We start from the raw sequence: 25,605 nt of genomic DNA, 5'->3' as shown, positions 1-25,605 counted from the left end.
AATGGATGGAGGTTAACGAATTGAAATAATTGGGGAAGGGACTATTATAACTTGCTAAAATGAGTATCTTCATGCACACCTTGTTTTTCTAAAAGTGGAATTACTGAGTCAGAGTCAAGTGTAAAATGTTCAGAACACATCAAAAAATCAGTTCACCCCCCCCAAAAAATTGTTTGCTCCCCTGAAAGGCTACAAAAGTTAAATATGCATTTGTAGTATATATGGGACATGCTTTATTATATTTCATCAATTCTGGATATTATGATAGAATTTTTTTCATTTGATAGCTGCAAAGCAATTATTTTAATTTTATTTTGCCTTTCTTGCTCCATATTTCTCTGTTTGGCCAAGTATCGCTTCATATTCTTTGCCCATCTTCTACGTTTATCTTTCTTTACTCTTCATATAAGACCATTAACTCTGTTTAACGTATGTTGGAAACATTCCCAGTTTTCTGATACGTCTTGAATTTTATGTTTTGTTTTGCTTTAACATGGTAGACTTAAAATTTTTATGTAGTAAATTATCAGTGTTTTTTTTGTGTTTTCCTTTATGTTTAGAAAATCCTTACTTATCCAAGATCCAATGAATAATTACCCTATATTTTTTGCATTTTAGGACTTTATAATATACGTGGAATTTATTTGGAGATATTATTTGAGTGGGAGAAACAAGTTTCTTTCTGCTTGTAGTAGCAATGTCATTTTTTAAAATAATCCGTGATTTCCCCCACTGATTTTAAGTGCTACCTTTATAATACAATATTTGTGTATAGATGATGGTGTTCGGTTTTGCATTTTGCTAGTGTGAGGAGGATTTTTTTTTTCTTTTTTCCCCAGCTAGGTATTGCAGATACATAGATAAGCTATGGATTGTTATTAACTTATCATATTACACAGTTCTTTTACTATTTCCAGTGGATTCTCTTGGATTTTCTGGGTTCAAAATTTTATATGCCAAGGTGATGATTTTGTGTTTTATTTCTAATAGTGTGACTCTAATTGCATTCATTGTTCCAAAAGCTTCTAGCACAAAGTTAAATGATGGCATTGATAGCAGATATCCTTGTCTTGTTCTTCATTTAATAGTGACCATCATTTTTTTCCTAGATGTCTCTACTTTAGTTGGAAGATGCCCCAATCTTGTCCACCTAGACTTAAGGTATTTTTTTTCGTTTATTTATTTTAAAACAAAAATTGAAAAATCATGACTGCTCATTGAAGGAGGAAAGCATCTTAACATGTTGAATTGAAGGAACCAAGCGGTTGGTTATTTCTGTTTTCTCCATCTGAACTGATGCATAGGTTTTGAATCTTCTCTTCTGCTCTGTTCCAGCGATAGTGTCATGCTGAAGAATGACTGCTTTCCAGAATTTTACCAGCTCAACTACCTCCAACATCTCTCACTCAGTCGGTGCTATGATATAATACCTGAAACTTTACTGTAAGTATTTTCATTTTCTAAAAGTAGGAGAAGACAGGGAACAAAAGAGATGTCACTTGGTGTTAATATCTGTTATTATTAATAGGAGATGCTTAAAACTGGAACATCTGGAGGGGAGGTGGGTGGGGGGCTGGGGTCACTGGGTGACGGGCATTAAGGGGGGCACGTGATGTGATGAGCGCTGGGCGTTGTATGCAACTGATGAACCACTGAACTCTACATTGAAGCTAATGATGTATACTATATGTTGGCTAATTGCATTTAAATTAAAAAATAAAACTTGAACATCAATATTGGTGTACCATAAATAGGTTAGGGAAGTCCAGCAAAACAGAAAAACCAAGGTAAAAATTCTTTGCCTAAAATATCTTGGAAAGTTGACTGGGATAGTTTACTAAACATTTATTATTTAGCTAGAAGCATACCATACTCTAGTATCTGGAAGACTTGCAAAAGGAGAAGACCACTTTTACCTCCAGGGAGCTCAGAGTATAACTGGGGAGCAGACCCAATGGGGGCTTCCCCTCCTCCCCCACATTTTTCAGATCAACTCCAGTTGATTCTGAAGGGCTCCCTCTGGGCTGAGAGGAAAGTTCTGTAATCTTCTAGAGATGTCTGTCTAGGATGGTGGTCAAAGAATGGGAAGAATGGCATCATGTGAAAGGTAAATGTCACGAGTCCAGTGCTATCTTGGAATGGGGGAGACTGAAGTCCAAAAGAGTGAAGTGACTTAATCTGAAGCTATAAAGGAAGTTAATGGCTGAGCTAGGTCTGCATCCTCGGTTTTCTGGACAGATGAAAATAGTCTGTAGCTAATCCAATAGCTCTTATGAGGGTTAATTTTGTACCTGCTCAGCAACTTTCACAAAATCAAGGGAGTGCAAAAAGGAGTCTGGTCTTTCTTTTAGAAGGTGCTATTCCCAAGTCATCCTAGGAATAACATTGTCTATTTATTTTCCTTTCTTTTATCCCCAACGGGCTGGAAAATCCTTCCTCATGTAGGATGTAAATGTATAGCAGTTTTATTGAAAACCACAAGAAGTCAGTATCTTGAATTTGGCCAGGCGCCCTTCTTATTCCAGCCAGTATGCCCTGATTGAGGCTGCTGCCTTCGTGTAGCCCACTCCCCAAATGAAGGGGATTTAGCTTCTGGTTCCTACCAAAGAAGGGTGGTGAATTTGAACAAGGAATTTATGTAGTCCTTGAATGATTGGTTTGGATCTTCTAAGTTAGTTTCAAGAACTAATAAATCAGATACGTAAGCTATACAGGGTTAACTAGTAGAATTAGAGATAGAGAATCCAGTAATACCATTTTTAATTAATCACTTTAATTAATCTTGGGGCTCAGGGGCTCAGCCGGTATCTCGTTTGAAAAAGCACTGCCTAAAAGGGACGCCAGTCTTTATTTCCATGGCTCTTAGACGGTAGGGTGTGAACGCATATACATGGAACCCTCATTAAAATCTTGTGCCCTCTAGTATCCAGAACTCCTAGGGGCCTCTAGCGTCCGCCCAGAAAGGCATCTCTGTCATCCATCTTTCCTGTCCTTGCCATCTGGGCTTCACTGCCTGTCAGCCCCTGGGGACTACAGTGATCAATCTTTTTCAGTCTTTTTTGGTTGCTTTTCTCAAGAGAATCTGTCCCCATGTCTCACTTCTGTTCTTTCCCTCCGGAGAAAGAAGCTAAGCAGGTAATCCCCAAATGTTTTTTCTTGAGCAGAGGCTAGGGGAAGGCTGTGAGCTCTCACGGTTTTAATATTTTTACTCAGTAGGATAGTGACACTTGTGGAGTCCTATCTGCAGGCAATGTGAGTTGGTGGTGGACCTCAAGTCACCTACATTTGAACCCTCACTGCCTTGGTGTGACTTGTCTAAACCTTATCTTGAAATAAGAGAAACACGGGCATCAGGAGTTTAGTGACAAATCAGACCACCAAAAAAGAATGCAAACAGAGAGAAAAAAGATGCTCTCCTTGTACTTTAATGTAAAAGAGTATGTTTCTTCAGGCATTATGTAAATAGTACACTAGTTAACCTCATGAACCCATGAAGATGAGTTTGCCTACACCCTATCCTTAGAAGTTTCGGAAGATAAAGCGTTATTTTCTCTAACTCCATTCTGGCAGCTGATGTACTCGAAATTCATAGTAAGAATTCTAGGATCCTCAATAGTAGTTTTGAGAAAGCCATTTGTGCTAAAGAATTTTTATTTCTCAGAAGTGGGAAAATAAAATTTGAGCGACTTTCTTCTGTAATACTAGTGCTTTAGAATACTTGGGAAACTCCAGGTTTTTCTTCTACAGGATATGTCCGCATTGTATCTGTTTCCTTTGGCCTGACTTGATCTTATTCCCTATGTCCAAACTTTCTTCTGATTATTCCGTATCTCTCGTTCAAGTAAGAAAGCCACACTGGAGATAATGAACTGATCTGAGATTAGGAGAGACTAAATAAAAAGTCTGTGGTAGGAGAATTTGTAGTTAGGCATCTACAAGATTTTATAAGGAAAACAGGATTGTGTAGTTGAGGTAAGGTGTGAACCTGTGAAAGGGTCTATAAATATCTTTTGTTGACTCAGATGAAATAAAGATACGCAAGACATTATCAGTGTCCTTTTATACTTCTTAAATTGGAAATAGTGGCTCTTCAACTATTCATTGCTATTTACTGTCCTTTGGTTGCTCTTCATTCTAAAGAGAGGCTTATAAATTTGTTCTGTTGTGTTGCAGATGACACATGTACTAAGGGGCTTTCAGTGTTTTTTTGTTTTGTCTCCTTAAAATTTTAAAGGACTTTCTGGCTTTTTGACTTGGATCGCCCACCATCCCGTGGTATGCAGCTCACTCCTTTCTCACCTAGGACACCTCAGTGTCTTCTGAGGGTGTTGCTGTCATTTCCTTACGCCCACCAAGACTCCTTCCCAGCGCTGTTGTGAGAACATTTCCTCTGCTCTGTCTGCTCTACATCCTTTCCTCACTCTCACCTACAGCGTCTGCTTCTAATACTGTCTGACACTGCCCACCGTAGAATGACCTACAGTCTGGCCGATTCACATATCCCAGCACCCAGATTCTCATTACAAAGTTCTCAAATACTCAGATTTCACAGAAGAGGGATTGAAGGTTGGGGCAGAATTGCTGTCATCGTAAGTGATATTGAATATAAACACCTACGTGCTGCAGCCTTTCTCTGCACTCCTGTTTCTGTATTCCAGAGCTTAGTTTACTTTAAGAAGAATAGTACTTTGTTCTTCCTGATTTTCTTTTTTTGTCTGTTGTAACCTCCAGATCTTATTGTCCTTTTATGAACACCAAGCGTATTTATTTTACTTAGATAGTACTTTTATTTTCTGTTACCCTTCATCTTTATTCAGCTAACATGTATTAAACATCTGTGGTGCTTAATACACTTGTTGAATGTGGAATAAATACATTTAGGGGGTAGTGGGGTGACTGGGAGAGTGGGTTGAACGTGGAAAGTCCTAAGGCCAACAGAACAGTTTGAGTTCCATAAACACGAGGGCAGCATCAAAGGCTTGTGGGGGGAGAGGGGGTGGAGGGGTGACATAAGCCGAGCTAGGCTTTAGGAAGATGCCTTGGACATTGGTATATAGAATAGGCTGGAAGGAAGAAAGATTGGAGGCCAGATAACAGTTACTATGAGGAAAGTTTGGGGTTTTTTTTTTTAGTAATTATTGGCAATATGAAAATATAAAGGATGCTTCTAACGCTAGGTCTTTGATGTGTTCATTGATCTGCAGTGGGATTTTGTTGATATTCCAAACTAAATATTCCCTTTCCTAAGACTTTGTACTGTTTGTCCCAACCTGGAGCAAATACAGATCAGAGAGATGAATTTCTAAGCACACAGATCTGAGTAAAAGAAGAAAGAATCATTACCTAAAAGTATTTACTTTGGGTAAACAGGCTCCCTTTTTTGTGGACCAGAATGTCACTGTTGACAGAGTCGTATTTCACTTAATGGGAAATAGCTGAGAAGAGGATTGGCATATACGTGACCCAAAAAGAAAAAAAAAAAAAGTAATATGTAGAGAAGTCAGATGGCTTTTACCTCTCATATAAAAGGTGTGACCAATTACTCCTTTTCTCCATCTGTACCCAGCTACATAGCCCTATCTAAAGTACCTTAGCAAAGTTGCTATTAGGTTTTATCACAGGTAATGGACTTACTAAGAAGTTACCTTAACTTCTGCTGTTCATCTTTTGAGAGGAGGAGACTAGTTCAAACAAAGGTCAAGTCCGTGCTTTGAAATTACATGTAACCTGTGTAACATCACTAGCTTCTAGCTTCTCATCACATGGTAACTCCTCTCAGTTTAAATCAAGAATGGAGAAGGTAAACAACTATGGTTGGATTTTAAATAAACCTCAGGAGTGTTTAGGTGGTGAGAAAACATTTAACAAAATGCGCCTGCGTGGGTCCTAAGGCCGTGTTGTCCGAGCTGTGGTCTGTGCTTTCTGGTTTGACTCGCCTTTGCTATTTTCTCAGATCATTGATTGCAAATTCTGTTTTCAGTTTGCATTCTATAGACTAGGATACAAATGGTCAAAATTGGGTCATGTAACTCTAGTGGATCAGTCACCATAGATACTGCTACTCTGAAAGGTCTCTCTCCTTTCCAGTGAACTTGGAGAAATTCCCACACTAAAAACACTACAAGTTTTTGGAATCGTGCCAGACGGTACCCTTCAGCTGTTAAAAGAAGCCCTTCCTCATCTACAGATTAATAGCTCCCATTTCACCAGCATCGCCAGGCCGACCACGGGCAACAAAAAGAACCAGGAGATATGGGGCATCAGATGCCGGCTGACGCTACAGAAGCCCAGTTGTCTATGAAGTATTTATTGCAGGATGGTGTCCCCTCTTTTCTTTGGAACAGGGCAAATAGGCAGGAAGCCCGCTTGCTGGAGCACTCGGCTGTTTTTATTCTTGGTTTTCCCTTTGCCTTCCTTCTGCAAGTATATTAGATGACCGTTTGAGAGCGAAAACTATGAAGTTTTGCTTTTTCTGAATAACCAGAAAAGCTCTGGTCACTGCTTCTAGTGCACTTAAGAGCCTAAGTTTAAGGCCTTTTGGAATTTTAGGAGAGCCTATTAATTTCAGGATACCTTAAGCAGCAAGATTTGAGCCACCTCTTTCAAGTGCCCTTGTTATTCAATCTATTTAGAATCAAGCGTAAGAATCACCACCAGCAAATCATTTTCATGATCTATATGGTAACTTTCTTTTTTTAATTTCTCAGTATTGCTTTATGAGACATAGATTGGTAGAAGTATTTGTATTGTGAACGGAACAAAAGGAGAATCTAGGATAGTAGCATTTTGGCAATCTCTTCTGGAGAGCGAAAAATAGACCTTTCAACTTTGCCTTTAGATTTGAAGTTAGGTTCATGGAAACAAAAGGCTAAATGAAAAACAACTAACCAATCAGTGGTAAAGAATTGGTACAGCATTTGAAGGCTCAAGAGGCAATTTTCTATGACGGGTTAATCTGAAGTATCGAAGTTTCCTTCATGTCCTGTGCTCCCAGAATTCCGAATTAGCTAAGGAAATATAACTGTGGTCTTCTGACTTTATGATCAAATGATGCTAACGTGGGTTCTTTAGCTTTTAAGATGACTTGCTATGTTTTAGAAAGGTGGTAGTAGCCAGTCTTCATTCTTGAAATGTTGGCTGTAATGCCAAACTGAAGTTGCCTGCCATTTTCCTTTATTGCCAAGGTTCTTCAAGTTATTTTTATGTTACTCTGGAATCAAGTATTTTAAATTGCCTTCTTAAAAAAAAAATTGTCTCCCACAATAATTGTTTGAAAGTCATTGTTGTCTAAAGTTCCTGGACCTAGAGTTCCCTGAGAACTACGTGTTCGTTTACTCAGAAATACACCCTTGAAGTAGGTGTGAGTTCCAAAGCAGTAAAAGACAACTTGAAACTACATAAAAGTTAAGACTCAGGTGTGGAACTTTGGATAGCAACAGTGATTTTTTTTTTGTTAATGGTGTCTAGAAGAAAACGGATTAAATTCTACTTAAAAAAAAAAAAAACACTACTATCTTTAAATTGATGACCTTCCCATAGGTTCAAAATGGAACAAAAAGAGCCAAAACCTGTTATTTCTATTAACATTGTTTTTAAATCAGACTTTTCAAATGTTAGAAACAATGATATGAAGTGCCCTGATCTGCTCAGACCTAAGGAAGAACATTTTAAAGTGGCATTATACGGGAAATGATTATGTTTCAATTTTGTGCTAGTTAAAAAGTGCTAAATATACTACATGAAATTATTGTTTACAGATTAGTGACGGGGCTGATAGTAGGATCCATTTGGACTGTGATTTCCAGATGCCCTCAAACATACAGTACTTCCAAACTCAAGTCTAGCCATAAGCTATTTTGCTAACATGTCAGAGTAATCTGTATTTTTGTATGTGATTTCTACTTTTATAGACCTGTTTTAAAATAAAACACATTTTTATAAAAAATGAGTACTTCCGCTAAGTTGTATTCCTTTGTTCTTTTTTTCTTAAGTACTGTGGTTAAAATTAGAAAGCACTTGGTATGGTGTGCCTTTGGTATGGTGTGCCCTTGGTCCCAGCCCTCTAGTTAAAGACCTACAAAACTAGCCCTAAAATGGTCTTCTTTGTTCCATCCACTTCATATGGATTTAATTTGACACAAAAAGTCAAATTAAAATGATAGTGTGTAATGCTTTCTGAGAAGGTGCTAAGTACAGACTTATTCTTATCTTTAAAGTGCTTCTAAATTAGTAATATTTATAAAACATTTGAAATTAGGGTGATTAATGTGACACTCAAGTACTAATAAAAGGCAGCTAGTAGCACTTTTTAAATATAGACTGGACCAACTTACACTGGATATTTTACTCTCGCTAGGAAGCCATTTGACTAGATCACTCTGGACCTAAAAGGTCTTGGGAATTTAATTCCCTCTGAACCATCCATTCCAATGGTAGAATAGTGATTCTTGCTGAACATCACCCTTTTTTTTTTTTTGCTGCTTTTTGTTATGCTCTTTATCACTATTACGCTTCCTTCTTTAATTATGAAAAATGTCAAATACGTGCAAAAATTAAAGACTTTCATGAACCTCATCATTCACTTTTGTCATTAACTTATGACCCTATCTCATTTTATCCATCATCGCAACCCCCCCACTCACACCCCACCCACACAAATTACTTTGAAGCAGAATTTATAAATATTTTAGTATATACATCTGAAAGAGATTCTCCTGAATTAATTCTGAAACCTAAATATCAAGATGCTGTTGGAAATTCCCTAGTTGGTCTCCAGTGCTTTCCTTACACGGCTTTGTTTGATGAGGCTCTGGACGTCCGGCGTGATCCACACCTGCATTTGATCGGCACTCTCATAAGTGTCTTAATCTTTGAGTTCTGCACCCTCCCCCCAGCTTTTTGCCTTACAGTTTATTTATTGAAAAAAACTAGGTTGTCCTGTGTTCTACATTCTGACTTTTGTTGATGTGATCGCTGGAGTGACATGTAACAGGTTAATCTGTCCCCTACTTCCAGATTCAGCAGCAAAAAGCCCTAGACTGAGGGCGATTTTTGGCACCCAGGAGACATTTGGTAATATCTGAAAACATTTTTGGTTGTCACAAGCAGAGAGGTGCTTTTGGCATCTAGCAGGTAGAGGCTATGGATGCCACTAACTAACCATCTTACAACATATAGGACAGCTCCCCACCACGAAGTATTACCTGGTTCAAAACGTCAGCAGTGCCGGGGTTATGAAACCCTGATCCCAAGGCTGATCTTACAAGTTCTGTTCTTAGCGAATCGATTCTTGCTAGGTGGTATATCATGTTCTTCCGGCAGGAGGCACATAACATCTGGCTGTCATTCTTTGTATGTTTCTAACACCTGTCTGTGGCCCTTGATTCCTCCCTCTCCTACACCCACAAGTTCCGGAGATCTGAATTTCTGGATAAAGTAACTTGTATCCCTTTTGTTCTGGTGCACTTGATTTCAGTCCAACGTTTACTAAAGATCTACAATGTGGAAGATACTGTGTTTGAGCGGCAGCACCTGGGACAGTGCAGAGCATCTGAGGAAAGGCACGAAGTAACCCAGAGACTAGGAAAACTAGAAAGAAACCCCTTTCCACTGGATACCCTAACCCTGCCTGGAACAAGCAAAAAGGTAGCCTCCTCTTTTGTTAACACTCCTCTCTCTTTCCCAAACTAGCCGAGTATCCAAGGAAGTCAAAAAAAGACTCCTCATCATGAGGCCAACTCTTTGTGATACGGGCTGAAGCTCTAGATGGGCGATATTTTACTCTGACACTGCACTGAAAGCGGATAATCTACAATAACCCATTTAAAATCCTCACAGAACTGTTTAAAAAATCAATACAATGATTTTCGGAGGAATCATTCCACGAAGAGAAAAGATGTTGTGAAGAGAAGATCTGAGGCAGGAGGAAATAGCTATATAATAAAGTGTAATTACCAAAGATATTTTAAAGAGATTTTCTGGTGAAAGCCAAGAAGAACCAGCCTAGTGTGACAGCATCATTTAAGCCCTCTTTGTCCATTCAAATAAAGTAAGTGTGGGGAAAGAAACAGCATTTGTAGTTGGGGGAAATGTCTATTTAGAAGAGTTTGTAAAAACCTGGTTCTCAAATACTGTCCGACTTATTTCAAATAGCCGTCTATCATATCCCCCCCACACACACACACCATAAGGAAAGAATGTTAAATTTCAGTATGTTACAACTATTGTTTATTATTGTAATTAGCAGTTTCTTCCCTAGCTATGTCAGTCTTTATTCACTGTGCAGAGGCACAGATGAGAACTCACTGTCTCCACTCCTGAGGAACTCACAGTCGACTGGTATCAAAAGCTGTATCTTACTCAGATCTCTTCAGCAGTTTTTTCAGGATCTCAAATTTTGACTTTATTTTTTTAGCTATTGATATTTGACTTTTAAAAAGGGAGAAATGAGGGCGCCTGGGTGGCGCAGTCAGTTAAGCGTCCAACTCTTGGTTTCGGCTCAGGTCATGAGCTCACGGAAGTGAGATCAAGCACTGCATTGGGCTCTGTGCTCAGTGTGGAGTCTGCTTGTGACTCCCTCTCCCTCCACCCTTCCCCACCGTTCTCTCTCTGTCTCTCATAAATAAATAAATCTTTTTTAAAAAAGAAATGAATGAAATTAGTTCTAACCCATGCTTTTACTATCCTATAAAATAATCAAATTAAAATATTCTTTTCTAATTTTCTCTTTAGTTCCTCCTTATTTAGTCAGTAATTTTCTTGAAAGTGTATCTTAAAACCCATGACACTTAAAAAAATACTCTTCTATTTTCCTTGATGTACAAAATTTAATAATTCTTCTTGTTGACTTATGCCCTAATCCCCTGATGCTTATTTTTAATGTTAAAGAATACACTGCATTTGAAATAAACAATTCCTCCTTGTAGCTCAGCAATTCATCAGTATATTTACTCTTATCTCTTCCCTCTCATATATATAATTCTTTTCTTTATATCGTTTTTGTCACGTTATCCCTGGATTTTTTTGCACAGTTGTCTTGGTAGATACTGTCCCTAAGTATAATGATGCACAGATTATGGTACATTGGCACAGTGGAGTGAATTTTTTAGTGATTTAAATCCTGAATTACCTCTTTTTGTTTTTAAGTCCTTTTTTAAATTGAAGTACAGTTGACATAAGTTTCAGATGTATAGTATAGCAGGCTGATTCAACAATTATACATTACAAGTGATCACCATTGTAAGTCTAGTCACCATGAGTCACCATAGAACATTATTACAGTATCATTGAATAGTCAATAATATCCCTATGCTGTACTTTTCATGTCTATGACTTAATTTATAACAAAGTTCATACCTCTTAATCCCCTTCACCTATTTCGCCCAACCCCCATCCCTCCTCCCCTGTAGCAACCTGCCAGTTTGTTCTCTGTATTTGTGAGTCTGTTTCTGTTTTGTTTGTTCATTTTCTTTTTTATATTACACATTTAAGTGAAATCATATGGTACTTGTCATTCTCTGACTTCTTTTACTTGGCATAATATCCTTTAGGTCTGTCCATGTCACAAACGGCAATATTTCATTTTTATAGGTAAATAATATTTCATTGTATACCACATCTTTGCCCATTCATCTATTGATGGACACTTAGGTTGCTTCCATATTTTGGCTATTGTAAATAATGCTGCAGTGAACATAAGGTTGCATATATCTTTTTGAATTAGTGTTTTTGTTTTCTTCAATAAATATTCAGAAGTGGAATCGCTGCATCATATGGTAGTTTTATTTTTAATGAGCCTTCACATTCTTTTCCATAGTGGCTGCATCAATATACATTCCCACCAACAGTGTACAAGGGTTCCCTTTTCTCCACATCCTTGCCAACACTTGTCTTTTTGAAAATAACCACTCTTACAGGTGTGAGGTGATAAATCATTGTGATTTTAATTTGCAGTTCCCTGATGATGAGTGATGTTGAGCATCTTTTCATGAGTCTTTTGACCATCTGTATGTCATCTTTGGAAAAATGTCTGTTTGGGTCCTCTGCCCATTTTAATCATATTATTTTTGGTATTGAGTTGTGTGAGTTCTTTATATATTTTGGATTTTAGCCCCTTATTGGATATGTCATTTGCAAATTATCTTCGCCCATTTACTACTTTTTTTTTGATGGTTTCCTTTGTTATACAAAAGCTTTTTATTTTGATGTAGTTCCATTTGTTTATTTTTGCTTTTGTTGCAGTTGCCTGAGGAAACACATCCAAATACTGCTAAAGCCGATGACAAAAGAGTTTACTGCCTATATTTTCTTTTAGGGGTTTTATGGTTTCAGGCCTTTCTTACATTTTAGTCTTTAATCCGTTTTCAAGTTTATTTTTGTCTCAGGTGCAAGAAAGTGCTGTAGTTTTATTCTTCTGCATGTGGCTGTCCAGCTTTTCCTGCACCATTTATTGAAGAGGCTGTCTTTTCCCCATTGCATATTCCTGCCTCCTTTGTCATAGATTACAGTTGATCCTTGAACAAAATGGCTTTGAACTTTATGGGACCTCTTATATGCATATTTTTTAAATAAATATATTGGAAAATTTTTTGGAGACGTGACAATTTGAAAAAATTCTCAGACGAACCATGTAGCCTAGAAATACCGAACAAAATTTTAAAAAGGTAAATATGAGTGCATAAAAATGTGTAGACACCAGTCTATTTCATCAGTTACTACCATAAAATAAACACAAACCTATTATAAAATGTTAAAATTTATCAAAGCTTACATAAGCACACACAGACTGTACATGGTGCCATTTGCAGTTGAGAGAAATGTAAACAATGTAAAGATACAGTATTAAACTGTAATTGTATAAAATTAACTGTAGTACATACTGTGCTATTGTGGTAAACTTACAGCCACCTTCTGCTGCTACTGCAGTGAGCTCAAGGATTGTGAGTATTCACTTAAATGACCATGTGATGCTAATAATCTCATGAGTTCATCTTCAGTAAGTTGCATATTGCTTTGAAAAAGTAATTGCTCGCAGTTCTCATGTATTTTTCATCGTGCCTAGTACCATACTGTAAACCTTGAATAATACCTTAGGACCCATATGAAGTGCCATTAGTGATGCTGAAAGTGGTCCCAGGAAGCAGAGAAAAGTCATGATATTACAAGAAAACTTGAATTGCTTGATAGGTACCATAGCTTGGGGTCTGTGGTTACAGTTGCCCACCATTTCAAGGTAAATGAATCCAGCGTAAGGACTATTGTAAAAAAAGAAAAGGAAATTTATGAAGCTGTTGGTGCCACCACACTAGCAGGCATGAACACCATGCACTTTTTACAAAATACTTTTTTTTTATCTTGTATTGAAAATGCAGCTTTTATATGGGTTCGGGATTGCTATAAGAAAGGTATACCTATAGATGAATATGATTTGAGAAAATCATTATATGTCATTATATGACAACTTAAAGAAAAGGAAGGTGAAGCATTTTAAGCTGGAGAACTTAATGCCAGCAAAGGATGGTTTGATAATTTTATAAAGAGGTTTGGCTTAAAAAATGCCAAGGTAACAGGAGAAGCAGCTTCTGCCAACAAAGAAGCAGCAAACAAGTTCCCAGACCCCATTAAGAAAATCATTGTGGAGAAAGAATATCTGCCTGAACAGGGTTTAATGCAGATGAAAGTGGCCTATCCTGGAGGAAAAAAAAAAAAATGCGACCAAAGACATTTATTAGTAAGGAAGAGAAGCACGTACCAGTATGTAAGGCAGGAAAGGACTGGCTACTTTTTTGTCCAAATGCAATTGGGTTTATGACCAGCACTGCCCATTGCTAACCCCCGAGCCTTGAAGGGAAAAGATAAACACCAACTGCCAGTCTTTTTCATTGAGAAGGCCCAGACAATAGGAACTCTTTCTAAATTGGTTCCATCAGTGCATTGTCCCTGAAGTCAGGAAGTACCTTGCTAGTTAGGGGACTGTTGTTTAACATTCTTTTGATATTGAACAAGGGCCCTGGCCATCCAGAACCTTGTGAGTTTATCACAGTGGTCTACTTGCCCTGCCCAACACAGTGTCTCTAATTCAGCCTCCTGATCAGGAGGTCATAATGACTTTCGAGGCTTATTACACACAGTAGTCTATGGAAAGAATTGTCAGTGCCATGCAAGAGAACACTGACAGAACATTATGAAAGTCTGGTAGAATTTTACCATTCAAGATGGCACGGTTATAGAAAAAGCCATGAAAGCTATCAAGCCCTAAACAAATTCTAGCTGGAGAGAATCATGTCCAGATGTTGTGCCTGACTTCACAGGATTTACGACAGAGCCAATCAAGGATATCACGAAAGAGACTGTGGATATGGCAAAAAAAAAAAAAAAAAAAAAAAATGGGGGATGAAGACTTTCAAGATAAGGTTTTCGGAGAAATTCAAAAGCTAATAGACACCACACCAGAGGAATTAACTAAAGATGACTTGATGGAGGTGAGTGCTTCTGAACCAGTAACAGGTGATGAAGAGGACATAGAAGCAGTGCCAGAAAACAAACTGACATGAGACAGGCAGAAGGATTCTGATTCTTTAAGACTGCTTTTGATTTCTTTTACTACCTGGACCCTTCTATGATATGGGCACTGAAACAAATGGTGGGAGAAAGCTGGTACTGTATAGAAACATTTTTAGAACACTGAAAAAACGGACGAATTATAATGTATTTCCGTGAAGTTACTGAGTGTGCCTGCCTCCCCTCCACCCCCCCACCCCTTTGCTTCTGCCATTCCCGTGTCTCTGTGCAAGACCGGCCCCTCCTCCTCCTCCTCCTCAGCCTACTCAGCATGAAGACAGTGAGGCTGAAGACCTTTATGATGATCCATTTAATGAAAAATAATCCTGCTGTACAGTTAATAAACTTAGCTTTTGTACATATGTATGTCTTCATTTGAAAATCTAACTGTATGGCGAGAACCATCTGATGTGTTTTTGTGTCATCACCATCATCACCTAAGTATTCATAGGGCAGAACGTCATGTGCAAAACATGTATGGAAGTAGATAGCCTATCCTTACATAGGCATAAGGTGAGTGATTTAATATAAAATTAATAACATTCTTACTATTCTATAACTGCTTTGGAAGAATTACAGTATGCCTCTTTCTTGTAGTTGGAGAAACTGTATCAGCCTATTACCAAGGTCCGTGGTTTTTTCAAAAAAAACTAACACTGTTTCCAATACTGTGTTATCAATAACTGTAATACTCTATGCCGTAAGTATTTTTTTTAAGGTTTTATTTATTTATTCATGAGAGTCAGAGAGAGAGAGAGGCAGAGGCAGAGGGAGAAGCCGGCTCCCCTCCGAGCAGAGAGCCCTACATGGGGCCCGATCCCCAGGACCCTGGGATATGACCTGAGCCAAAGGCAGACGCGTAACCATCTGAGCCACCCAGGTGCCCCATATGCCATATTTTATAATGATTCATTCACTGGTGTACAGGCTAGGGCACTGTGAAACCATATTATTTACACTAGGCTACTATAAAGCAATGATATTACTGCTGCTTTGCAATTGATGCATGAATCATTATACCTGTAAATAAATATGAATTTGTTTTTCACACTGTCTTTTCATTTTTGATGTTTAGTGTGAATATGTGTAACATTGTTTTGTATAAGACAACATTGATGTTAGTCAATGACACATGATTACTCGTATAAACAGATGATGTAAATTTGTGGGATTGATAAATACAGTAAGTATAGTACTATAAATGTATTTTCCTTATGATTTTCTTAATATTTTCTGTAGCTTACTTTGTGAGAATACAATATATAATACATATACAAAATATATTAACCAGCCGTTTATGTTATCACTGAGGCTTTCAGTCAACAGTAGGCTATTAGTAGTTAAGTTTTGGAAAAGTCAAAATCCTTTGGAGGATTAACCGTGCTGGTAGGGGCATCAATGCTCCTAACCCCCACATTGTTCAAGGGTCAACTGTAACTGACCTTCTAAGTATGGGTTTATTTCTGGGCTCTTATCCATTGATCTGTGTGTCTATATTTGTGCCAGTACCATATAGCTTTGATTACTGTAGCTTTGTAGTACAGTTTGAAATCAGAGAGTGATACCTCCAGCTTTGTTCTTCTTTCTGTAAGATTGTGTTCAGATCTTTTGTGGTTCCATACAAATTTTAGGATTATTTATTCTACTTCTATGAAAAATGTCACTGGTATAAGGATTGCATTGAATCTGTAGGTTGCTTTGGGAAGTATGTACTTTTTAACAATATTAAGTCTTCTAATCCAGGAGCACAGAATATCTTTCAGTTTGTGTCATCTTTAATTTCTTTCATCAGTGTCTTACAGTTTTCATAGTTTTTCTTTCATCTCCTTGGTTATATATATTTCTAGGTATTTTATTCTTTTTGATAGAATTATAAGTGGGATTGTTTTCTTAATTTTCTTTTACATAGTTTATTATCAGTGTATAGAGAAAACAGATTTCTGTATACTATGTATTATGCAACTTTCCCAAATTCACTTATTCTAATAGTTTTTTGGTGTAGTCTTTAGGGTTTTCTATATATAGTATTATCATGTCATTGGCAAATAGTAACTGTTTTACTTCTTCCTTTTCAGTATGGGTGCTTTTATTTTTTTCTCATTTGATTCTATGACTAGGATTTCCAATACTACACTGAGTAAAAGTGGTAAGAGTGGGCATCTTTGTCTTATTCCTGATCTTAAAAGCTTTCAGTTTTTCACTGTCGATTATGATGTTAGTTATGGGTTTGTCATATATGGCCTTTATTATGTTGAGGTTTCTTTCCTCTGTACAAACTGTTGAGAGGTTTTATCATAAATGGATATTGAATTTTGTCATCTATTAAAGTGATCATGTGGTATTTATCTTTTTTTTAAAGATTTTATTTATTTGACAGAGAGAGAGAACACACAAGCAGGGGGAGCGGGAGGGAGAGGGAGAAGTAGGGTCCCTGCTGAGCAAGGAGCCTGATGTGGAACTCAATCCCAAGATCCTGAGATCATGACCTGAGCCGAAGGCAGACATTTAACCAACTGAGCCACCCAGGTGCCCCTATTTTTATCTTTTGTTAATGCAGTATATCATGTTGATTGATTTGTGGATATTGAAGCACCCTTGCATTTTGGAATAAACCCATCATACTATATGATCTTTTTAATATATTGTTTTGCTAATATTTTGTTGAGGGTTTTTGCGTCTATGTTTATCAGGGATATCAGCCTGTAGTTTTTGTTTGTTTGGTAGTGTCTTTGTCTAGTTTTGTTATCAGGTTAATGCTGGCCTTGTAGAATGAGTTTGGAAGTAAGTGTTCCCTCCACTTTAAAAAAAAAAAAAAAATTTGCTAAAATTTACCTGTGAAGCCATCTGGTTCTGGACTTTCATTTGCTTGCAGTTTTTAAATTATGGATTCAATTTCTTTACTAGTAATTGGTCCATTAAGGTTTTCTCTTTCTTCCTGATTCAGACTTGGAAGATTATATTCTCGTAGGAATTTATCATTTTCTCAAGGTTGTCCAGTTTATTGGTGTAAAACTACTCATAGTAGTCCCTTATAATTCGTGGTATCAGTTATAACTTCTCTTTGAATTCTGATTTTATTTGGGCCCTTTTTCTTGAGTCAGCTAAAGGTTTATCAATTTTGCTTATTTATCATTTCAAAGAACTAATTCTTTCAGTGTTTTCTTTTTGTCTTTATTTATTTCTGCTCTGATCTTTATTATTGTCTTCCTTCTGCTAACTTTGGGTTTTGTTTATTCTTTTTCTAGCTCCTTTAGTTATAAGGGTAGATTGAGATTCTTCTTGTATCTTGAGGTAGGCCTTATCACTCTACAAACTTTCCTTAGAAGTGCTTTTGCTGCATCCCACAGATTTTGGAGTATTGTGCTTCCAGTTTCATTTATCTTTAGGTATTTTCTGATTTCCTCTTTGATTTCTTCATTGACCCATTTGCTGTTGTTTAGCATCCACATGCTTGTATTTTTTCCATTTTTTTCCTGTAATTAATACCTATGTTCATACTGTTGTGGTCAGAGAAGACGCTTCTTGCTAGGATTTCACTCTTAAATTTATTGAAACTTGTTTTGTAGCCTAACATGTGATCTGTTCTGGAAAATGTTCCATGTGCACTTGAAAACAATGTGTATTATCCTGTTTGGGGATGGAGTGTTCTGTATATATCTCCTAAGTCCATCTTATCTAATGTGCCATTGAAAGCTACTGTTTCCTTATTGATTTTCTGTCTGATGTATCCATTGATACAAGTGCATTGTAAAAGGCCCCTACTATTACCATATTACTGTCAGTTTCTCCTTTTATGTCTGTTAATATTTGCTTTATATTTAGGTGCTCCTATGTTAGATGCATATTTATAAGTGTTATATCGTCTTGTTAGGTTGATTCCTTTACCATTATGTCAGGCCCTTGTCTCTTGTTAGTTGTTGTTTTAAAGTCTATTTTGTCTGACAGTATTGCTCACCCCCAGCTTTCTTTTCATTTCCATTTACATGGAATATCTTTTTCCATCCCTTCACTCTCAGTTTGTGTGTCTTTTGGTCTGAAGTCTCTTGTAGGCAGCATATAGATGGTCTTTTCTTTTTTTAATTTTTATATATTCAGCCACTCTTGATTGCATTCAGTCCATTTACATTTAAAAAGTAATTATTGATAGGTATGTAATTATTGCCATTTTGTTCATTGTTTTCTGGTTAATTTGCATTTCTCTTCTGTTGTCTTCCCTTGTGGTTTGAGAACTATTTTTAGTGTTATGTTTGGATTCTTCTCTCTTTATTTATGGTGTATCTGTTAGAGGTTTTTGGTTTGTGGTTACCATGAGGCTCATATATAACAACCTATGTATATAGCAGTCTCTGTTTTAAGTTGATGGTTGTTTACATTTGAAAGCATTCTAAAAACACATTTTTACCTCCCCATGTTTTGTTTTTGACGTATTTTATGTATCCCTAATTACTGTAGTTGATTTTACACTTTTTTCTTTTAACCTTCCAACTATCTTTATAAGTTGTTGATCCACTACCTTTACTGTATGTTTGCTTTTACCAGTGAGAGTCTTTCATAATTTTCTTCTAGTTATGGTCTTTTCTTTTCCACTTAAATAAGTTCCTTTTAATATATCTCATAAGGCTGATTTACTGATGAAGAATTCCTTTAACTTTTGTCTGAAAAACTTTCTCTTCAATTCTGAATGATAATCTTGCCAGGTAGAGTGCCCTTGGTTGTAGGTTTTCTTACCACTTCCTTCTGGCCTACAAAATTTTTGCTAAAGAGTCAGCTGATAATCTTATGGTGGTATATAACTAGTTTTTTTTTTTCCTTAAGATTCTCTTTTAGTTTTTTAACATTATAATTATTGTATCTTGGCATAGACCTCTTTGGGTTCATCTTGTTTGGGGCTCTCTTTGCATCCTGGATCTGGATGTCTGTTTCCTTCCCCAGGTTTGGGAAGTTTTCAGTTATTATTGTTTCTTCATATAAATTTTCTGTCCCCCTCCCTCTTCTCCTCTGGGACCCCTATAATACAAATGTTAGTACACTTGATGTCGTCTAAGAGGTCCCTGCAATTATCCTTATTTTTTTTTCTTTTTGTTCAGCTTGGGTGATTTCCACAACCATGTCTTCCAGATGCTGGTAGTACTTGTGCATAATCTAATCTGCTGTTGATTCCCTCTAGTGTATTTTTGTTATTCTTTGGGTCTGATTGGTTTTTATATATATTTTTTTAATATTTTATTTATTTATTCATGAAAGAGAGAGAGAGGCAGAGGCAGAGGGAGAAGCAGGCTCCCCGCCCAGCAGGGAGCCTGATGCGGGACTCGATCCCAGGACCCTGGGATCATGACCTGAGCCGAAGGCAGATGCTTAACCATCTGAGCCACCCAGGTGCCCCCCTTTTTTATATTTTCTATATATTTGTTGAAGTTTTGTGTTTCTTCCAAGTTTGGTTAAGTATCTTTATGACCATTACTTTGAACTCTTTATCAGTAGATTGCTTATCTGTTTAATTCTTTTTGAGGTTTTGTCTTATTCTTTAGTTTGAAATATATTCCTGTCTCCTCATTTTGCCTGTGTTTCTGTATATTCAGTACATCAGCTATGTCTCCCAGTCTTGGAGTGGCCCTATGTAGAGGGTGTCCTGTGGGACTCAGAAGTACAATCCAATCTGCTTCTCACCAGAACCGGGCACTCCAGGGCTGTCACATGTTGGGTGTGTACACTCTCCTGTTGTGGCTAGGGAACAACTGCCGTGAACATGCTGCTGGGTAGAACTGACCCCCAGCTTAGCTGGCTGCAGCACCCAGGTGTAGTTGCTGTAGATGCACTGGTAGGCGGGGCTGCTCCCCCAGAGGAGGAGCCACTTTGGGGTGAGAGGAGCATTGGATCAGAACAAGGCAGCCCACTGAGTGTAGTGGCATGGGAGCTGTTTTGGAGGGGCACATGCTGGAGCAGGCTGGTTAGATGGATCAGGTCTGAAGGGGAATGCTGGGTAGGACAAGGCAAGCAGTACTAGCTAGCTAGGTAGAGCCAGAAATGGTGCCTACCACCACTAGACCAGCTAGGTCCTTTGTCAAAGATTAATTGTATATAATATACAATACAATAAATAATTATGTTTATTTCTGGGTTTTCTGTTCTGTTCCATTGATCTAGGTGTCTGTTTTTGTGCCAGTACTATACTGTTTTGATTACTACAGCCTTGTAATATAACCTGAAGTCACTAATTGTGATACTTCCAGTTTTGTTTCTCCTTTTCAAGATTGCTTTGGCTATTCAGGGTCTTTTGTGGTTCCATACAAATTTTAGGACAGTTTCTCTAGTTCCTTGAAAAATGCTGTTTGTATTTGGATAGAGATTGCATTAAATCTGCAGATTGCTTTGGATAGTATAGACATTTTACCAACATTTGTTCTTCCAATCCATGAGCATGGAATGCCTTTCCATTTCTTTGTCATCTTTCATCAGCATTTTATAGTTTTCAGAGCACAGGTCTTTTACCTCCTTAGTTAAGTTTATTCCTAGGTGTTTTATTATTTTTGGTGCAATTGGAATGGCCTTAATTTCTCTTTCTGCTACTTCATTATTTGGTACAGAAATGCAACAGATTTCTGCGTGTTGATTTTATATCCCATGACTTTATTGAATTCATTTATCAGTTCTAGTAGTTTTTTGGAGTCTTTAGGATTTTTCTATATATAGTATCATGTCATTTGCAAATAGTAAAAGTTTTACTTCTTCCTTGTAGATATGAATGCCTTCTATTTCTTTTTCTTATGTGATGGCTGTGGCTAGGATTTCCCACTTGATTGTGATTTTTTTTTTTAATGTATTGTCAGTTTACTATTATTTTGTTGAGGATTTTGCATCTATGTTCATCAGCTATTGGCCTGTAGTTTTTTGTGCTGTATCTAGTTTTGGTATCATAGTATGAATTTATAAGTTTTCCTTCCTATTTTTTGAATAGTTTGAGAATAGGTATTAACTCTTCTTTAAATGTTTGGTATAATTCACCTATGAGGCCATCTGGTCCTGGACTTTTGTTTGTTGGGAGTTTTTGATTCCTGATTCAGTTTCATTTCTGGTAATTGGTCTATTCAAATTTTCTATTTCTTTCTGTTTCAGTTTTGGTAGGTTATATGTTTCTAGGAATTTATCCATTTCTTCTAGGTTTTCCAATGTTATATAATTTTTCATAATCTCTTATAATTGTATTTCTGTGGTGTTGGTTATTTCTCCTCTCATTTGTGTTTTTTTGAGGAGTCTGGCTAGAGATTTATCAATTTTGTTGATCTTTTCAAAGAACTAGCTCCTGGTTTCATTGATTTTTTTTTCTTCAGTTTCTGTATCATTTATTTCTGCTCTGATTTTTATTATTTCCTTCTTTCTGCTGGTTTTGGGTTTTGTTTGTTCTTTTCCTAGCTCCTTTAAGTGTAAGGTTAGGTTGTTTAAGCTTTTTCCTGCTTCTTGAAGTAGGCCTGTATTGCTATAAACTTCCCTTAGAATTGCTTTTGCTGCATCCCAAAGATTTCTTGGTTGACCCATTCATTGTTTAGTAGCATGTCATTTAACCTCCATGTATTTATGGTCTTTCCAGATTTTTTTCTTGTGGTTGATTTCTGATTTCACTGAATTGTGGTTAGAAAAGATGCATGGTAGGATTTCGATCTTTTTGAATTTGTTGAGAATGTTCCATGTGCATCAAGTGACTCTTTGATACGAAATTGTTAACTGATTCTAATGATTTTATACATATTGATACTTTAAAATGAATGGAAATTATATTGAAGGCTAGTAAAACATTTAATATGATTTGATTTACTGGGGCTATGAATATAAACACATGTGAAGCATCAAAAATAGTAAGTACTTTACCCTTTGCTTATATAATAAGTCCTCATTCTGTGTGAAATATTAGCAATGACTGCAGTCAATGGGGCACAGCAGTGGAAAAGACTTGAAACAACATTTTGGGAGAATCTGGTTTTCTAATAATGCTGCTGTAAGAGTTAAGGAAACAAGTGTAGTTTAAAAAAAACACTAATTTAATTGTTTATTCACATATAGTTACCATTAAGAGGTTAACTCATAAAAACATTTCTTCTATTGTAATATCCTTTGCCTCTTCTCTTCTCTCTTCTAAATCAATCCCCACCACATAGCAGAAATGTTAGAAGTTATACTGCAAAGGGAGCAAATTAACTTTTTAACCTTTACGGCTTATGAACAATTTTACAGAGCAGGTTGCCTATTAATATGTTACATATTAACAGATCTGTGGTACCATTTTGGACAATCAGATTTGCTTGATGTAAAGATGGAGCTGGAATTTTTGTTAAGAAGGTACTTACACCTCTTAGAGTTTTTATAAAGAACTGAAATCCCATACCATAAAGTGTTATCTTCAGTTAATAATTTTAAATCAAGCCAGAAACTAGATCCAGCTCTGGGAAAACACTGATTTTTTTTTTTTTTTTTTTTTGTATGAATCATGTAAACACTGCTCCGAGTGTCTATGCAGATACTTAGAAAAGAAGAACAGATTCTTGTTCTGGATATACATCAAAACCTAGATTACCTTTGTATAACATTTATTTAAAAATTTGACAAGAACATGTTAAGTGTTGGCAAAACTAATAGCACTCAATTTGATTATACATCGCCTAGCTTTCACAGAATTTCCTAGCTCACAAGACTCAAGTTCTATTAGGATAGAGTCTTTTGTCCATCAGTGTATACCCAGCATCTGACACAGTACATGGCACAAGATATGTGTTCAATAAATATCTAAATGTTGAATATAACTCTTTAACAGCAAATGAAAAAAAGATACAACTCTGAATAAATGGCAAGAGAATACCTGTTGTCTCATGATGCAGCAATAGGTGTTTTGTAAAAATTCTAGGATTACTTATAAGTAGATCAAGAATTAGATAATTTCCTCTCAAACTAAAGGAACTCTCATGGGGGTGAGGGGAGGTGAAGGAAGCTGTAACATTTTATCTTTCAAAGCTAATGTGTGAAACATGGAATATGAGCTAGGTGAAAACTACCATGATATTAAAAGTAAGGCAGTTCCAAAACTAATGTTTTGCATATTTATTAAAGAATCCATTTTCTGACAATACTCCTAATACTAGATGAAAATATTTTTTAAAGGTTTCACCAAACTCCTAATATGTCTAATCAGCTCCTTTTAGTCTTTGATTCCATGTTAGAGTTTTAAATATGGAAGAAATCTATTAAGACTCAAAAGCATTCAAAAAAAACCTGTCTATGACCTAAAAAAGCTACTGGATAATTAATACATTTGTAACAGTATCATGATTTTTTTCAGATATACTTCATTTCACCCAGCACTGTCGAAATTAACCTGAAAGTCAATTATTAAATGAAAACATCGATAATTTAAAAAATGAATTTCTTAATAAAGAGCCGTAACAATATTGTATTCTGAAATTAGAAAATTCTAAGCACATATAAAAAACGCATTTACCTACTTCAATTAGGTCAATGTCAGGATTTATCAAAATTCTCCATCAAAATTTTTTAAAAATCGATTTTTTAGGTACTATAAAAAATATACACTAATCAGATGGTATGTGTTTGGTCTGACCAATTCCACAGTTAGGAAAGGGAAGGAAAAAAAAAAAAACTTGTACAGTGAAATTTCAAATCCTAAACATTTAATCCTTTATTTGAGCCTACCTCTCTAAAAAGATATCAGTACTCTTAGATACCAACTATAAGCAATATAGAAATTTCACTGGTATCAATTCTAATCAGTTTAGTCCATCCATTTTCTAACACAGCGAACAATCTTTTCTATCCAAATCCAAAAGAAGAATAATGCAAATCTCACTTTCTTGGTCACCTTTGAAGCCCAGGGCCAACCAGTCTCAATAATAACCAACATATGTAGCTTTATGAGCAGTAGTCTGTTTCTGCAGTGAAATGAAAGCATTTCCCAGTAATCAAAATTTGTCATCTGAGGAAATCTTTCATTGTTCTAGAAGCACAGTTCGAAGCTCATCTTCTTTATTGATCATCATCGAAGCAATTGCTCCATCGTTAAACTCAAAAGAAGTACCTCCATCCACAACCATGCAGGCATCCCAACAACGAGAACGAACACACACCCTGAGCAGAAAGAAACATCTCATTAAATATTAAGTTTTCTTAACCTTGAATTATGGTTTCTTTAAAACCCTTATTTTTATTGAAATTGGCAGATCATTTGGCCTTGATTTTTAAAATCAAGTTGTTCTTTGGTTTGAGAGAGTAACTATGTATATATGGGTACATTACCAAAATCTAGTATTCAAGATAGCTCCCTTCATCCAAACAGTTAGGAGGGAACAAGTTCAGACTTGATGGAACTCACAGGCTTTTTTCATATGAGAAAATGTTGAGTTATTATTATTACAAGTACTAATATTGAACAAGAATGTAACTATTTTCATGGATAGTTTTTACTTAAGTATAATACATGAAGAGGCACAAATTTGTAGTGTACAGCTCAGCAAACACATTTGTGTAGTCATTCCTCACCCAAATCAGGAATCAAATGTTCCCCAGAAGCCCCTTCATTGCCCCTGGCCCTGCTCCTTCCTACACATGCACTATCCTAATGTCAGTCACCATAGTAGTAATAGCTCTGTTTGTTCTTAAATTTTATATAAATGGAAGAATAGGTTTGCTTGTATCTAGCTTTCTTTTGCTTAACAGTATGCTTTTGAAATTTATCCATGGTTATTACCGTTAGTAGTAGTGTGTTCATTTTCACTGCTGTGTGAAAACACTTCCATTGTATAAAAATACCAAAATTTATGGATCTCTTCTATTCACTGACACCCGAGTTTTTACTACTGGAAGTAGTGCTGCTGTGTATATTCTTGAGCATCTTCTGTTGCAGACATTTGTGTATATACATTTCTGTTGGATATACACCTAAGAGTGGAACTGCTGGGTCAACGCATGTGCTATTCAGCTTTGGTAGGTAACTGCCAAACAACTTTCCAAACTATTCCTAACAATATATAAGTTGCAGTTACTCCC

General features: G+C 36.5%; 2 protein-coding genes across 11 annotated transcripts in view; one reads left to right on the top strand and one right to left on the bottom strand.

Moving 5' to 3' along the window:
* SKP2 (S-phase kinase associated protein 2) overlaps positions 1 to 25,605 on the top strand; it is a 70,539-nt gene that overhangs the window by 23,635 nt on the left and 21,299 nt on the right. For 5 of the 8 annotated variants that reach the window (XR_003522056.2, XR_003522058.2, XR_003522055.1 and 2 more), the window contains exons 8-9: positions 1,110 to 1,161; positions 1,336 to 1,443. Coding sequence is in view for 4 of the 8 variants with exons in the window: in XM_027605452.1 (XP_027461253.1) it covers positions 1,110 to 1,161; positions 1,336 to 1,443 (160 nt within the window). In the remaining 4 variants the exon portion in view is untranslated. Of the gene's footprint in view, positions 1 to 1,109; positions 1,162 to 1,335; positions 1,444 to 6,087; positions 7,953 to 9,475; positions 9,632 to 9,690; positions 10,473 to 25,605 lie in introns of those variants that run through there. The other 3 variants (XM_027605451.2, XM_027605453.1, XM_027605450.2) reach the window with 3 other exon arrangements.
* The window catches only part of NADK2 (NAD kinase 2, mitochondrial), a 40,752-nt gene continuing 37,542 nt past the window's right edge, over positions 22,396 to 25,605 (bottom strand). For all 3 annotated transcript variants that reach the window (XM_027605448.2, XM_027605446.2, XM_027605447.2), the window contains one exon: positions 22,396 to 24,687. In XM_027605448.2, the coding sequence (XP_027461249.2) occupies positions 24,549 to 24,687 (139 nt within the window). In that variant the 3' untranslated portion in view covers positions 22,396 to 24,548. The remainder of the gene's footprint in view (positions 24,688 to 25,605) is intronic.

Source organism: Zalophus californianus, chromosome 5 (genome assembly GCF_009762305.2).
Source record: "Zalophus californianus isolate mZalCal1 chromosome 5, mZalCal1.pri.v2, whole genome shotgun sequence".
Lineage (NCBI taxonomy): Eukaryota > Metazoa > Chordata > Mammalia > Carnivora > Otariidae > Zalophus > Zalophus californianus.
The sequence above is the reverse complement of the archived record's forward strand: the minus strand, read 5'-3'. Positions and strand labels throughout refer to the sequence as shown.